The sequence below is a fragment of the Lissotriton vulgaris genome, chromosome 2_1, assembly GCF_964263255.1.
Source record: "Lissotriton vulgaris chromosome 2_1, aLisVul1.2, whole genome shotgun sequence".
Lineage (NCBI taxonomy): Eukaryota > Metazoa > Chordata > Amphibia > Caudata > Salamandridae > Lissotriton > Lissotriton vulgaris.
Window position 1 is genome coordinate 2,025,047,446 of NC_141687.1, and position 16,499 is coordinate 2,025,063,944.

Below are 16,499 nucleotides of genomic sequence, written 5' to 3' on the forward strand. Positions count from 1 at the left end.
TTGAGTGCTTGGAGGGTGCTGGAGTCGTCGTGCAGTCTGGTGTTGTAGCGGCTTCGGGGTCCATAGGTTCTGGCATTGGCGCGGTCCAGGCGCGGACGAGCGCAGACAAACTTGCGGCGCGCTAGCGGCCGCCATATAAGGACATGTGGGAGGGAGGGGCAGCTGGGAGGTGGGAGCGGGGCGGCAAATGGGAGCATGGGGGGCGGGAGCACGGGGGACAGTGGCGGGAAGAGCGGAACGGAGAGAAGCCAAAGGCTAAAGGGGGCGGGGCAAGGGTGCTATACAGCGATGCAGGGCAACATGAGCAGTGAGAAATACAATGAAATACAAATGGCACAGTTACAGAAAGTAAAATAAACTAAAAAGGCACAGTACAAACTGGGGCGCAGAACGGGAGTATCAGGCACATAGCAGTGATACCAGCGGAGGGGAGTGGAGGGTAAGCGGCGAACTCCCGAGGGTGCAGCAGCTGGCTAGGAGGCAGGAGCACACAGGTGGAGCTGTGCGGTGTGGGGGTGCGGCCTAACCTGCAAGCAGGGTCAAGGGTCGCTCCCTCTACCGCGCAGCGGCCGCCATAGAAGGGGATGTGGGAGGGAGGGGCAGCTGGGATGTGGGAGGTGGGAGCGGGGCGGCGAATGGGAGTGCAGGGCAGCAGTGGGGCAGCGGCGGGAAGAGCGGGACGGAGAGAAGACGAAGGCTAAAGGGGGGCGGGGCAGTGGCGCTATACAGAGACGCAGGGCAACAGGAGCAGTGAGAAAAACAATGAAATACAAATGGCAGACTTACAGAAAGTAAAATAAACGAAAAAGGCAAAGTACAACTGGGGCGCAGGCACAAAGTAGTGATACCAGCGGAGGGGGGGGGGGAGCGGCGAACTCCGAGGCAGCAGCAGCTGGCTAGGAGGCAGGAGCACACAGGCAGAGCTGTGCGATGTGGGGCGGCCTAACCTGCAAGCAGGGTCAAGGGTCAAATAAGATTCAGTTTAATGGTCCACGAAAGTAAAGTGACCTCCCCAAGTGATCCTGATAGAATATCAGTAAGATTTGTTAAAGCAAATAGAGGTGGACTTAAATTTTATGCAAGCTGTTTATCCTATGATATTTGGAGTGTTTTATCCTGAATTCCTGGAAAAGTCTTAGATTGTTCCAATCTACAAGAAAGGTGTCATGAAGCTTCCATAAAGCCACCATTCAATCGTCAACCTTGTCACAATAGGAAAAATCCATGCCAAACACCTGATGTCCCCACTTAATCAGTGGATAACCATATTGTCTCAAACCAAAGAGCTTCACCAGGGAGGCACAGGCTTTGAATTTAGCAATCAGTGACTACCTAGTGGAAAAAACAGAAACCAATAATGGAATGTACCAATTTCTCCAATGTGTGATCGGTTGATCCTTAGGGAAAATGTTAAGTCTTGGGCTATGCTATCATGTCTACCGAGGCACTTGTGTTGTGATGCATGCTGGAAATTAAGCCAAGGTGCAACAAGTTCTTTTTTTTAAAAAGCATCCTGTTCAACATAGTTTAAAACTGTGATGTCTACTAACTCAATTTCTTTTCTGTTTACACATAGCAGATGTACAAATGGAAGATGACAAACTGATTTTCATTTCCAGGACTTAGAGATTCGTAAATTGATGTACTGTTTTGTTAGAACAAGATGTTCCTTTTGAGTTTAACCCTTATACACCTACAACGAGAACTTGGAGGTATTTCAAGAGAATAGTCTTTTGAATAAACTATGACACAATATTGAGAAATGCAATTTAGTGTGTTTTTTAAGGTGGCACAGTATACTTCAGTCTATTTTAAATCTTTTTCTTAAAAACATTAGAAGTGTTTTAAAATTATAGATACCTAGGGTTGATGTTCGGTTCAATGTACCATTTCCTTGCCAACTATAGAAAAAAAAATGTTCAAATCCCTTTTTGTTGCCAAAGGGTTGAGGGATTTTCGCAAGGCAATTGGATACAACTTTTATACCTCTGAGAATAGGATATGAAACCAAAATTCTGTCTATTTTGTTATATGGTCTTGCATGTCTTCTAATAAATTATTTCAGTTGAATAAAAATGAAGGGAAAATAAGGAAGCACTTTTGTGGTGTCCAGTCACTCTCAATTCAAGCCATTAGATTACTAGGGTTTCAAAGCATAATTTGTAGAGGTAACAAGTTATTGTTATAACTTGGTCCAAGCTCCATTTGAGTCAATAAGATGTAATATATTAACCTCTTGGGGGCTACTGACATGATCTCCCTATCAACTGCGCAACACATCTGGCACTGTTAACAGGTAGAAAACATCAACACGCCCTGCTATGGGAGTGCAGCTGCTACCTGCAGATCTAGTGCTCTCCCAACCCCTCAACCAGAGGAGGTGAGTATTCTGCTCCTGTCGAGGGGGGGTTGGAATTTTGTAATCGGATGATCACGTCTTAGATACGAGCCCTTGTTCTCACAGGGTGCCACACGAGGGGTGTATTAGAAAGCTGTGACTTTCAAATTTCCATTGACATATCTTCCATCACGTGAAGCGCCAGGTGATCACAGTAGAATGTGATCACCCAGTGCTTCCACTAGACAACAAGAATTCTGCTGAAACTGAAGTGGTGGGAGTGGTCACCAGGGGAATGACTTGGCATCCCACCAATGAATTTTGCTTAGAAGAGGGCTCACCATTCTTTGAGAGGCAGGAAGAATGTCAATCCATTGATCAGACCATTCATTGTGTCTCTCGAAGAAAGGTAAGTGCTTTTTTTTTCCTCTCCCTTCCTTGTAAGTTTGGTACTTTGCACTCACAGGGAATGGTCTGGTGGTAGAAATACCGATGGAGAGCCAGGTTTCTCAGCTTTCCAGCAGTACCTCTTCCCTTTGATATAGCACCAAGCAATTGTGATGGGATAGCCTGGTAATTCCGCTAGACACCAAGGAACCTTTTTTGTGATTGCAAATTGGAATAGAGAGGACATTACCTGAAGGCATTGGAACACTAAGAAGTTACAATCCACATGAGAAACAGAAGCTGCTAACGCTACACATAAGAATTGGATAAATGAGCATACCACAGATGAGAATGAAAATAATCAAAGCAAACGGTATAAGACAGTGAGTGGGCCAGAACAGTGTTCTGGAGAGTAATCATTAGAAAGTAATAGGTGGAACATAGTAACGGAAAATTTGAAGATTGTGCTGTTTATCCGCTACCTACCGTATCTCAAATGGAAAAGTGTCTAAAGGTTTTTTACTTGTAACAAGTGAATTAGTGCATAAATTGGGTCTCCTTCAAAGGGGACTTACTTTTTTCCCTTTTTGGAACAGTGAACAGAACATAAAGGAGTTATCACCAAGTAGTCTTGTGTATTGTATTGTAATTGCATTTATGCATCACTTCCTACTTCTGTCTAGGTGTTGATTTGCTTTACTAATGGGTGCCATGGATGGAAAAGGGGTTTTCTTCTGAGGCCTATGTGAGGAAGGAAAAGTTCAAGTTTGAGTATTTGAGTGTTTTTCTTTTTCTAAGTCGGGCCTCATGAGATTCTGTTTCCAAAAGTTCATACATAATACACACACACAGTTGGGCAATCTCGGTTAAAGGTTCGGATCTATTGCTCCAGCACGTAGTTTCTGCTTCTTCAATAAGGCATACCAACATTTATATGTAGGTTTTAAAAGACATGTTTGCATTTTATTGGGCTTCCTGCTCAGCCTTTCTATGCTTTATTGCACAATATACAAGCCATTGTTATTGCGCAGGCTTCGTAGTTTTCAAATCTGGGCACTGTGGTAATCAAGGTTGGCCAGATCACTGCAGGATGGTGATGACACTCAGAGAAAATGGTGATGGCCCTAAACTGATGGGGTGGGAGACTTACTCGTGTGGCAACTTACACACCTCTCAGGTGGTTTTACCATGCATGCGCCCCTAGTTGCCACTGACAGAAGTCAGTTCAGCCTATGTGGCTTATGGTTCACAGGAGATGAGGCTAGGTGATCATAATATTGGTTACCATGATCATAACTAATATTTTATATAATTATCCAATTTAATGATTTTAAATTTATCAACCACCAAATGATGAAGACTGGTGTACCACCATGATTTTGGATCCATAAATTTGACATCATTATTTAACAATCATGGAATTTGAATTTACTATCATTTTGGAGAGAAAATATCTGAAAGCTAATTTTATAGGTGGGTAATAGGGCTTTTGAGAGAGAGAGCGAGCGAGAGAGTGCGAGAGAGAGAGAAACTTACACCCGGATAGAATGGCAAGTTGTTATTTATTCTCTCACTCCTCAGATATTGAATACATTATGTATATATATATATATATATATATATATATATATATATATATATATAAAATTATCAAGCCCAGCAGGGTGAAACGCGTTGGTGAAAGGAAAAATGGTTCAGCTAAAGGTTGAATAAATCATTATTCTGCCAAAACTGGGAGAGTGCTGCGTGTTATTTCAAACTTGGTGAAAGATTATCTATTTCTATATCCATTCTTGTGCAGCCCTGGAAGAAGGGGTCCTTACCCTGAAACGCGTCGGCAATCTCAAGAAAAGTGGAGCGAAACAGCAATGCTGAACAGAGAAGCCCGGATGGCAGGGAACTGTCGAGTGGCTCCCTAATGCTTAGGGCATTTTGTTGAAAAATTACTGCGCACAGCGCCCCGGCCGTGAGGGAAGCACCATCGGCAGCTTGAAGACAAACAATGCATCAGCTGTCTGAGGCTTTGGAGCGATATCGGCACAGTTTCCTTTTAATTGCAGCATTCATGATCGCAACACAGCCTACTTAGGGCATATAAAGACAGGCACGAACTATAAATGAACTCCTGAACTCACTGAGAGATTATGATATTCACGCATGAGAGGACTTCAAGTCCCAGCAATTCAAGTGTGCGCTGCACTTAGCTTACGCCCACTGGGGGGCTTGTAATAAAAGGAGCCGTTTTCAAACTCATGCGCATCAGGTGTCATTCTTGTGCAGCCCTGGAAGAAGGGGTCCTTACCCTGAAACGCGTCGGCAATCTCAAGGAAAGTGGAGCGAAACAGCAATGCTGAACAGAGAATCCCGGAGGGCAGGGAACTGTCGAGTGGCTCCCTAATGCTTAGGGCATTTTGTTGAAATTATATATATATATATATATATATATATATATATATATATATATATATATATATATATATATATATATATGGATGGTGAAGTTTGGTGTGGTATTAATATATATATATATATATATATATATATTTTTTTTTTTTATTTTATTATTTAAACAAAGTGCCAGAGCTACGAGAGGTCACGCGACAGCCTTCTGCCATCCGGCTTTATAATGCTGTCTGCTTTTTCTGCTCCAATTAATATTTCCATTGCTGACGCGTTTCAAGGTCAAAGCCTCTTCTTCCCGGGCTGCAACAAACATAACACTTGAATCTCGCATTTCATTTCCGGTTAATAAATCGTTAAGATTTCATCGACTGGGAGTGCCTCCTCACGCTTCTGGGCCTTTGTTTCAGGGGCAAGATGGCGGCGGCGTTTTAGACCGCTGCGAGATGCTCCGCTGACCAGTACCTATTTGCGTTGATGTGAGAGGTGCCGGTTGTTTTGTACGGAGAAAAATAATGTTGGAAGACGATGTTAAACTTGATACGGTGCTAGCAAAATCAGCAAACGTCTGATACAAGCCTGATACAAGGAAATGCAATAACGTAAAGCCCAAACTTCCTTTTTGACTGTCTTCGACTGCTGTGAACCGGATGGAGGGGCTCGGGCTCCATACTGAAGACTCAGTCGATATAGCGGCGGTCTTGGCACTTCGGTCTCGCCTGTCCTTTCTGTCTTCACTCATTGGTTTTGCGGTGGTGAGACTCGCTGGACGTGCCTGACTCGTTAAAATCACCGCTAATGGTGACGGCGCTGACAGCCTGCGGACTTGCCCTGTGGCTGTGGTTGACTCTGCCTGCTTTCTCGGGGCTGAATCGGTGCCTCAAGTCGGCACAGGGGAAATGGCTCCAAAGAACGCTGCTGCAGCGGCCGCTGTCGCCGCTTCTAAAACCCGAGCGGCGAAGCAGGCTCTCCGAGATCGAGAGCTAGCATTAAAGCGAGGTGGAGTGCAAAGCTCTGAGGAAACCCCTGGTCCTGACATCGTCCAAGCACCAGCTCCGGGGAAACAAACTAAATCCTCGAAACAACTGCCGTCCACACCCGGACCGGGTCCCTCGGTTGTTGAGCTTCTTCGGAAGACGCCCGCTTCTCTTCCCCCTCTCACGCCCACTCACCTCTCAACAATCACAGCGTCGACTATGGTGGATCGGCCCATGGTGGCGGGCCCCTCCCCCGGACTGGAGACTGTAGGAGAGGCCGGGAGAATGCTGCCAGGAGGTGGTGTTCTCGTGCATGATCAAGAGGGGGCAACGACAGGAAAACCTGATGCTATATCAGTAAGTGGAGATTTGATTATCTCATCAGTAACCATGACTAATCACTCGCAGGTTGTTGAGAAACAGCGGACTATGGGCCGTGAAGGTATTGACCTACAGACCTCAGCTCGTGTTCTCTCTGCTCCTATCCCTACCCCTGTGGCTATTGTGTCTGTCTCTGTACCTGTTTTGAGCTCTGATTTGGAAGATCCCAATTCATTGCCACCCCCAATAAACACTCTGACAATGCTTAATGAACCTGAACCTGAAGCTGATGCCAATGCTAAAGCGGTCGCGCAACCTATGGTGCAAAGCATAGAATGTCCGGATCCTAGGGGGAAGGCATGCAAGGCTCGCAGGGACTGTACTATATCTGACTCGCTGGACACAGATAGAGACCCGTCTGATTTTTACTCGATATCTGAGGGTCTTGAAGATCTCAGGTGGTCACATGAATCAGACTTCGAATCGGAGATTGATACTGGCTCTGATACCAGCGCAAGGGAAAGCGACCATGACCCAGCCCAGGGTGAATCTAGGGGGGGTAGAAGAACTGTACGGAGGAAGAAAAGGACCCACCATGGTGCGTCAGGACTAGTGTGGGACTACTCTCCAGCACCAGCACCAATACTTAATTCTGAGGAGCATGCTTCCATATCTCATCCTGAGCCATCCGTCTCTTTAGACCAGCAAAGCGCTACACTGACTACTGTAATGGATACAGTTCTCCAGGCCATCGCCTCCCATCGGGAGCAGACTCGAGGGATGGTCGAAGGGCACAACTAGCGCTACACAAGGTATAGGGCGTAGTTCAAAAACTTTGAAATTCTGTTGCGGCTTCTAATGTAAGAATGACGGAGATGGAAGATCGTACAGTGAGTAACGAAGCAGAAGCCACAGTCACTCAGGAGCGAGTGGAAACCCACGAGGAGGAACTAAAGGATGTTAGATGGAAGTTGGAGGACATGGAAAATCGCCTTCGACGCAATAATCTCCGCGTCCTTGGAATTCCTGAAAAAAGTGAGGGTGAGGATATACGTATTTTCATTATTCAGCTATTTAAAGACACACTTCCGGAGCTCGCCTCTTGGAATTGGGATATGGAAGTGCAACAAGTTCATCGAGTTCCATCTACCTTGAAGGCCTCTTCACCGCAGGGGAAATATCCCCGTGCAGTTTTGGTATATTTCGGAAACTTTCTTCTCTGCCAGGCCATTGCTGACAGAGCGAAACCCGAAGCTCGGCGTACCAGAGACTCTATCTCTTACTTTGACAGGCCTGATTTTTGCCACACTACAGTGGAGAGGAGATGGCGCCTTCGCCAGTTGATCAAACCCTTTCTGGACAAAAAGGCTCAGGTGTATCTTAACAACCCTGCTAAGCTGAAGGTTATTTATAATGGACAGGTTAAATTCTTCACCTCAGAGATAAAAGCTAAGGAATTCTTAGATAGTCTGACCTGAGTTTTGACATTTTGATAACAATCGAGTAATTGAATGTGTAGAATATGTTGAGACTGAGCAGGGATGAAATGTTTACAGTGAATCAGCGATGGCTATAGGTTAGTAGAGGGTCCACCTGAAGTATCCCATATGCTAACATTCCTTTTCTCTTGATGAACTATTTCGTAGTTATTTATCTGACATATGTCAGTCATATATGCAGATATAATTTCGTTAGTCATGATAATAGGATTGTGGATGCTAAAATAATCATCTCGCTTTCTTATTCATCTTCTTGTGTGGCATCTCCTTTATCGTGGTCTTTCCCTTCTTTCTTTGTACTACATTATCTTCTTTTTCCGAATTTTTCTTCTTTTCTTCGATCTTTTTTTTTCTCTACTTCGTTTTTGATTTATTACTTTTGCACTTTCTCACTTCTATGGTTTTTTGAGCATATACGTTTATTGTTAGTGGTACTGGTCAGGGAACGTCTCACCATCACCACAGACTCTACTAGAGTCTAAATGCCTTGGTGGTTGGTGTGTGGGGGGAGGAGGGTGGTGGGTAGGAGGAGGGGAAAATTTATAAAAATGAGCAACTTCACTCAAATAAGAAAATGTCAAGCATTTTTTTGTGTATGGGATCAAATGATGGTAATAAGGAGAAATCAGATTATGAACCTGTGGCTTGCTATCTGTGGTTACATGTTTTTCTGTGCTTTGAAGGCTAGGCCAGGGATCTACTATCCTAGATGGGGAGAGTAAAACTCTGCAGCTGGAATATCGCAGGTCTTAACAATAGAAATAAAAGGGCGCAACTATTTCAATTATTGCGACAAGATCCTGTTGATATTCTATGCTTACAGGAGACCCATATTACAGAATGTGATAAAGAATTGCTAAAGATCCCGGGGTACAATGTGATCGTAGCCACTTCTCAAACATCTAAAATAAGGGGGGTTGCTATTTTAGCAAAACCTGCACTTGGTGATCCTAGACGCAAACTAGCCGACAAATATGGCAGATGGGCTATAGTTCAATTAGAATCAGGTCTTACTATTTGTACAATATACTGATCAAATTTAGATGATCCCTTACTGTTTAGCGATCTAGATATAGAGTTGGCCTCTTGGCCTGGTCCACTCATCGTATGAGGGCAGCACCATCACTGAGAAGTGAATAGCGAAGCTGTGGCTGGAACTACATCCAAGCCTGTCTTCAGCACAGGAGATGGGACTTTAATTATCAGCAACTCATTCTGGGAGCCCACGAAGGGTAAAGTACATGCTGCAATTCTTGGGAACAAAATAGAACTTACTAAAAGACGAAAATTTGCTGGAATGGACTACAAGTCCTGACATACAACACAGGGACTAAAGACACCGCCCACTGAGGGTTTAAAAGCATGCAAATAATTAAAGCATCCAGAGTCCTTCCGTGCAGTTCCCAAGTTTCCTATGATTACGAGGCTGAAGCCTGGAAACGCGTCATGAAGAGAGCAAAGAAATGGATCCAAAAAGAAATGGCTCCAAAATAAAGGACTGAAGCTGCTGGTGTCCTTTTAATAAATCGTTAAGATTTCATCGACTGGGAGTGCGTCCTCACGCACACACACACACACATACTGCGTCCTCAGTCAAAGTCGAATTCGCAGTCAGGTTCAGGTGTGATTTATTCAAATGTCAGCAAGCCCAGGTTGTCGCTTCGGGCCGAATGCAGTTCGGGCTCCCCAGCCCTTGTTCACAGGCCAGAGTACAGGAACAAAACAGCGGAGATCAATTAGCAGATCTTTTAAATCCAGCCCTCAAGTGGGCCTCAGGTGAGTACTGATGCATTATGGTAATGATGGTCCAGCACATTAAAACTTTGTCTGAGGACACAGTGTTTATATATATATATATATATATATATATATATATATATATATATATAATTCAACATATACCACCTTTCAATGCTAAAACCCAGACAGACAGACAGACATGGTAACTGGGTACAGAACCCAAATAATACATTTGAAAAAGCCAAACACAAGGTTACAAGGTTCAGAAACCACTCTCTCAGGAGAAACGGTGCTAATCGTATGAAACGCGTCATGGGGATTGATGAAGTACTCTTACATAATCAGTGGAAGTAACTGGATCTGTAGATACTAAAAAAATATATTGTATCCAGGCCTAGTTCTAAAATAGTTACAATGGATATGTTCTGTGAGTGACAAAGTATATTGTGTAAATTGGTCTTCTCTCTTTATGTCATGGAAAGTTCTGTTTTATTGTATCAAATGTATTAGGTTTCTTGGAGTGTTTTTAACAATTTTATATGAATTGCAGGTATATAGTTTCTGTGATGATTTTTAATGAAATATTGTGATACATAAAAAAGTTTTTTAATAAAAAGGATAATTTGGGAAAACTTTTTGGGCTTTATAATACATCTTTTGTGTCTATTACAAGGGCTGTGAGCAGAGCTTTCCTTTATTGTTTGTCGAACAACCAAGGGATATTTTGTTTTTACTGCTCATGCTGGTATTAACCAGCATGAGAGAAGTGCTGGGATTGGGCGGAGTGGACTCGTTTCACGCTCCAGACTGGGAGCCTGTGCTGCTGGGACCTGTTGATACGGCCCTGCAATATCCAAGTGCACATGTCGGTTTGGCTGTCCTAAGACGGCCGGTCAAACCCACATGTTCGCTTGGTGCCCTGTGCCCAGCACCATTCCTGTTGCTGATGGCCTGCCCTCAAGACTCATCGGTTGCTCCAGTTCCTACAAGTAAAATAAAATTATAATGAAGCAGCTTTATTATCTTTTTATTTTACATGTTTTGATCTGCTGGTTCTAGCAGTGGGGCAACACTCCTCTGCCATAACGGAGGAGCCGCACCTGCGAAGTTGTTCAATTAGCATCTATTTTTGAAATGCCACTATTGACGAGTTTTGGCAGCTCACGCAGCCTTGTGATTTGTGAACAAGGCTGCGGAAACTGCTGAAATATGTCAAACATAGCATTTCAGGGAAAACATGGTAATTGCACAACTCTGGGGTGTTGGCAGCCTGGTGGTAAAGTGTTTTCTCCCTGCTCTGATTCTTAGGTGGTGGCTGTGTTGTAACGAAGAGTAAATACAATACATTAAAAAAAAATACAAACATTGGAGAGAAAAAATAATTCTACAAATTTAACTCAGTGTAACGTTAGTACACAGGTAGGGTTTTGGATGTGCTGCATCCCTTTTTAATGTGTACTTTGGTATCACTTGGGTTTAGTAACACACCTCCACAGAATAGAGATCTGAACTTTATCTCGGTCAGTGTTTTCAGACTTACCAAGATGATCAAATACTTAAAGTTATTGCATTTTCTGGTTTCCCCTTGAGAGGGTGGATAGCTGACCAACTTTTGAACTTACCTAGTCTAGCATTTTCATTATTTCTTATTGCAAAATTAACCTAAACCTAATTAGGGATCACAACTAGGTAATGGCAACAGCACAGCGAATGCTATGATCCTAAAAAAAAAACTCCTAGACCTTCATAAAACAATTGGCTTAAGGCGGAAACATGTCGACTTCTAACACAGTCGAATTATTCTGCTGTTGTCCTCACAGGTATAGCCTCTGACTAATGTCAATGGGATCCAGATGATGGAACTCTACCTTTTTGGTGGGTGATGGTTTTTGTCCTATAAATGGAGGGCTCACAAAGTGATTTACTAACAGCAGATATAGAAACTACACATATGCAGACCGAAATCTCCTTTACCTAGAGCATATGTTGTTGGGTGTCTTAGCCCATCTACCACTGTAAACATCACTCCATATATTCTAATTATAATGGAGACAGCAACAATATTTTCTTATCACTTCCAAATAATTTAGAGATCGTCTGGCGTCACAGTTTGTCATCACAAGGTACCTTTATATCCCGTCCGCCGAAATATAAAGTCCATTATATCCTGTGGGATTTATATTGCAGCGGACGGGATATCCGTCACCATTGTGATGGAGTAACCCGTTCTCTAAGATCTAAATCAGGCCCTTAGTCTAAACGTGCCAGTTAACTAAGTTACAGGTTGGAAATTGCTTTCTTCATTTGGTTGCATTCATACCCACCAATATTATTTAAAAGACTTAGCATTGCTCAACCAATTTCAAAATGAACATTAGTGGGATAAAATCACCTTAGACCAACATTAGTTTGGATCAATTGATTTTCAGATTTCTTTTATCAGCAACACCATAATCGGAAAATTTGCAGATAGTAAAGCTTCTTAGCATATATAAAATTCTATCTGTTCTTTTTCTTTTAAATGTACCCTCACAAGTATCTTCCACACGTTTCGCGTTTGTTTTGAACCTAAAAAAGCTCTCAATAAACTCTTCATTCAATTCAATTGATGGCTTACCTGTGAGGGTCCTTTGAACTTGGTACTATGTGCACACATTCCCTCTTCGTGAATGTTTTTTCTACCCAGGATTTGTAGGACTGTAAAAATAAGAAGAGAGGATGTTATTAAAAAATATGATTATGTATATATGCAATAGATTACTAATAGACAAGGACCAATTTTGTTGTTACAATCTATTCTTATAGGCGGGGGTTCACCTCTTTGCCTCAAACTGAACCTGACAGCAGTTGTAGATACTTCTGGATTACTGGCTGAGAAAGATGTATAGTTTCTCATTCTGGTCAATGCTATTTGCGAACATCCTTTGTGATCCTCGAGGAAATAGCACCTGCACACATAGGCACCACGACATCGGTATCTGCTTTACTCCTCAACCCTCTCTGGTATTGAAATCACTACACCAGCTGTGACGCGCTACAGCAAATTCTACACTTGGTTATGAGTGCACGCACCTGATATAGCGTTCTCCTATGACGCACCTCCCTCATCTCCCAGCCCAAAGAACCAATCAGATGCATCATTCAGGGTCCCCCTGGTGTTGCCAACTTGTGCTGCATGCGATTCTGTATGCTGTCGGATTCCTAAAATCAACCAGTTGTTGAAAGGAGGATTAATTAACCAATAATAAGGTCTTGTATTTTGCCGGTATTTGGAATTATTCCCTTTCCCACGGTAGACAGGAAGAGTGTAAAATGAGTGCTCGCCCACATCGTCTTCTATTATTAGAAATAAAATATTAAACCGGGGACGACCTAGTCAGTGTAAGTGCTGCAAATTTGTACTCATTTTGTTTCTAACCTTTACTAAACATCTGTCGCCCTCTTGTTTGTTTTTGAAATGCAAAACTACTTATTTGTTTCTAAACCTCCCCTTATTACACGTGTTTTCCCTTCAAAGGTAGACCCATAATTGTTTGCCTCTCTTTATCGAAATATACTGTATTCTCTGTGTTTTTCTAAATTCTTCTCATTGTTACTCTATTTTAATCATACCTATTTACAATTTATATTTTATTGCAAGGGAACAGTACACATAACTGCTAGCAGATCTGATAACATTCTCAAATTAGCAACTTAGATGTAAGATTAACAGTTTGCATGTACTGAATATTTTATTTCTTAAACGATTTTTAGAGTGCAAAATAGGCCCAGCGGAGACTAGGGCTGCACTATACAATCGTTATATCAAAAGTGTAGCCAGGTACAGTTACAAGAAAAGTATAATGCAAATGCCCAAAATAACAACACCTAATCCAGTTAGAAAGACAAGAACATGAAAAATGATCGGTAAGAGAGTAAAAGAAAGAAAAACTTGTACAACCCATCCAAGAAGTTCCACAAGGTCTCCACAGTGTGCAAATAAATGTTCTGGGTTATCAGTAAACAAATAAAGGTAGGGAATTAAGCATCGAACTTTCAAAGAAATGTGTTATTTCAAGCCTGAAAATGGGATCACATCGAGTAGAGCTGCAGTCAGCAGAGATGCAGTCAAACCCGACCTTTGTGCAAATATGATGGCGCAGCAACTTTTTTTTTTAGTTTTTGTTAGAATTTATTGATCATAGTTATATAAAACATAAGATAATAACCCTTCTGTAATGAAAGCAGAATTATGGTTTATCATAGAAAATAGGGTCTAACAGTACATTACATCTAGAATAATACATGTATACTTATAAATGATTCAAAACATTAACATTAATGGAAGGAGTATATACAAAAATCTATATAGGAGGAACAAGAAAATTACGAAAATAAGGTAGTAAAGAAAAAGACTGAGTAGTGGGAAATGAAAAGTTAGATAGTTGAGAATTAAATAAGAAGTAAAGTATACTTAATAATAAACATGGAGCATTATATATTTAGAATTCTAATAATTCAGTAAAAAATGTTGTGTAGTAAAGAAACATTTCCGTCGTTTAGAATCATCATGTTATAAGGAATATATGAAGAGAGCGCAGATAATTATGGTAATTCATTATACATTTTACGTACAATAGAATACATAAAAAAAGGGAGGCTAAAGCACCAAGCAAAGATGGCTCATGGCTGTGAGCCCCTGTCGAGGAGTACTGGAACTTGTGTCCATATGATGTCTGTCAGGGCACTGATGCAAAAACAACAGTTGATGGACAGAATGCAGAACAATGTCATACATTCACCCTAGTACAGAGATCTGGGCCTAAATCCATCGTTTTTTTGCTCACCATGCCTTTCCAGTTTGAACCCAGCCATATGCAAATCAGTCTTGACCCTGTGCCCCATGGGAACAGTCCAGCCCGAAACTGTAAAGCCAGGTCCTCCCTGGACTGGAAACAAGCATCCTTGGACCAATTTCGGGCTTTGAGCCCTCATCAGCCAGGAGAGCTTCATTCCGGTGGCATGGAGAGCACTGAGGAAAGGACCCAGTTGCAGATGGTCTGGTGAAGGGGTGCACTAGGACTGAGGTGGCAGTCGTGAGGAGGATGTAAACCCCTAAAAACAGTTCGCGGCCGGACGCATCTGCCAATGCAGCAGCAGGGCATGATGATGGCAGGCCAAGCATGACTAGGCATAACTGGCTGCACAGGTAACTCAAGATCCAGCTGCAGCTGAAGCACCTGTTGATAATAGGGCTGCCACAAGCTTGGGGGAAATTTGCACATGAAAGCTTGGGTCCAATGGTAAGCAACAGCACAGGAGCACTGGAGAATACAGACATACGTCCCAAGGGAAAAAGCTGGCCACAGGCAGAGCTGGTGGCGAAGCTGATGGGGTGGCAAATGCAGGTCTCGTAACGCCCTCTCACCCTTTGGGGAAGGGTCTATGTCCCAAGGATGCACCAATGGATTATTAATATGGACTTGTGCATGTAGGTGAAAGAAAACAGTGTAGAAGGCGTGCAGATTCCACAAGATATGAAGCTCATGGAGACACTCAAGAGAAAAATACTCAATAACTTGTTGAAGGTGAGCTGGCTTACGAATGAGCTGATGAACCTTTATCTGTGATAGGAGGAATGAACCAGATGGGTAAGGGGATGGAAGCTACCCCAATGGGGCCTTTCTAGTGGTCAAAGTGCGGTGCTCCTGCATCAGCCTTTAACAAAAGTAATGCTTCTGATAAATTGTGTCTGGGAACCCCTAAAGCAGTGTGCGGCCTGGGGCATCTGCCAATGCAGCAGCAGCGCATGATGATGGCAGGCCAAGCATGACGAGGCATAACTGGCTGCACAGGTAACTCAAGATCCAGCTGCAGCTGAAGCACCTGTTAATAGGGCTGCACAAGCTTGGTGGAAATGTGTGCATGAAAGCTTGGGTCCAATGGTTCAGGGAGGAACTAGCTTGGCAGTTCGGGCTGAACTGTTCCCATGAGGCACAGGGTCAAGACTGATTTGCATATAGCTGGGTCTGAACTGAGGTGGCGAAGTGAGCTAAAGAATGATGATGGATTCAACCCAGATCTGTGACTAGGGGTGAGTGTATGAAAAGTTTCAACGCTCCGTCCATCATCTTCTTGGGTTTGCTTTGTTTGCCCTAAGTTGGCAGGGTATGCCCAGCTGTGGGTCCCTTGCTCACTTTGCCACTGGATTCAAGCTAGTCTGGCTGATGAAGGGTGTTACCCAGAAACCAGTCCCAGGATGCTAGTTTCCGGTTCAGGGAAGACCTGGCTTGGCAGCTCGGGCTGGACTGTTCCCATGAGGCACAGGGTCAAGAATGATTTGCATATAGCTGGGTCTGAACTGAGGTGGCAAAGTGAGATAAAGAATGATGATGGATTCAACTTAGATCTGTGACAGGGGGTGAGTGTATGAAAAGTTTCAGCGCTCCGTCCATCATCTCCTTGTGCTTGCTTTATTTGCCTAGACACCCTGAAGGCTGACAAAACTAAACTTGCCCTCTACCTCATTGCTATAGCTAGGAAGAAAGGGAGAGAGGATGTTCTTTTGTCATTGGATGTCAAAAAGGCATTTGACACGTTAGATTGGAGAATGCTCTTGGAGGATCTCAGGTGCTTCAGCTTGGTTGCCAAGATGAGGGAATGGATTTAGCACTTTACTGCAACCCCAACACAAACGTCAGAGTCAATCGCCATTCTTCAACCCCCCTGGTCCAAAGGGGTATTTTATATTTTTATTTATTTTTATTTTTTCCATTTGTATGGCGCACAGCTACCCAAGAAGGGTTTCCCGGCGCCGACAACAGGTTTACTGATCACAAAGTTTCGCTTGAGGGTTAC

General features: G+C 43.1%; 1 protein-coding gene across 1 annotated transcript in view; it reads right to left on the reverse strand.

The window, feature by feature from the left end:
- The window catches only part of LOC147733673 (transient receptor potential cation channel subfamily M member 7-like), a 1,613,265-nt gene that overhangs the window by 1,390,578 nt on the left and 206,188 nt on the right, over window positions 1-16,499 (reverse strand). Inside the window, exon 2 of the mRNA XM_086958251.1 lies at window positions 12,280-12,359. Coding sequence (XP_086814377.1) covers window positions 12,280-12,359 — 80 coding nt within the window. The remainder of the gene's footprint in view (window positions 1-12,279; window positions 12,360-16,499) is intronic.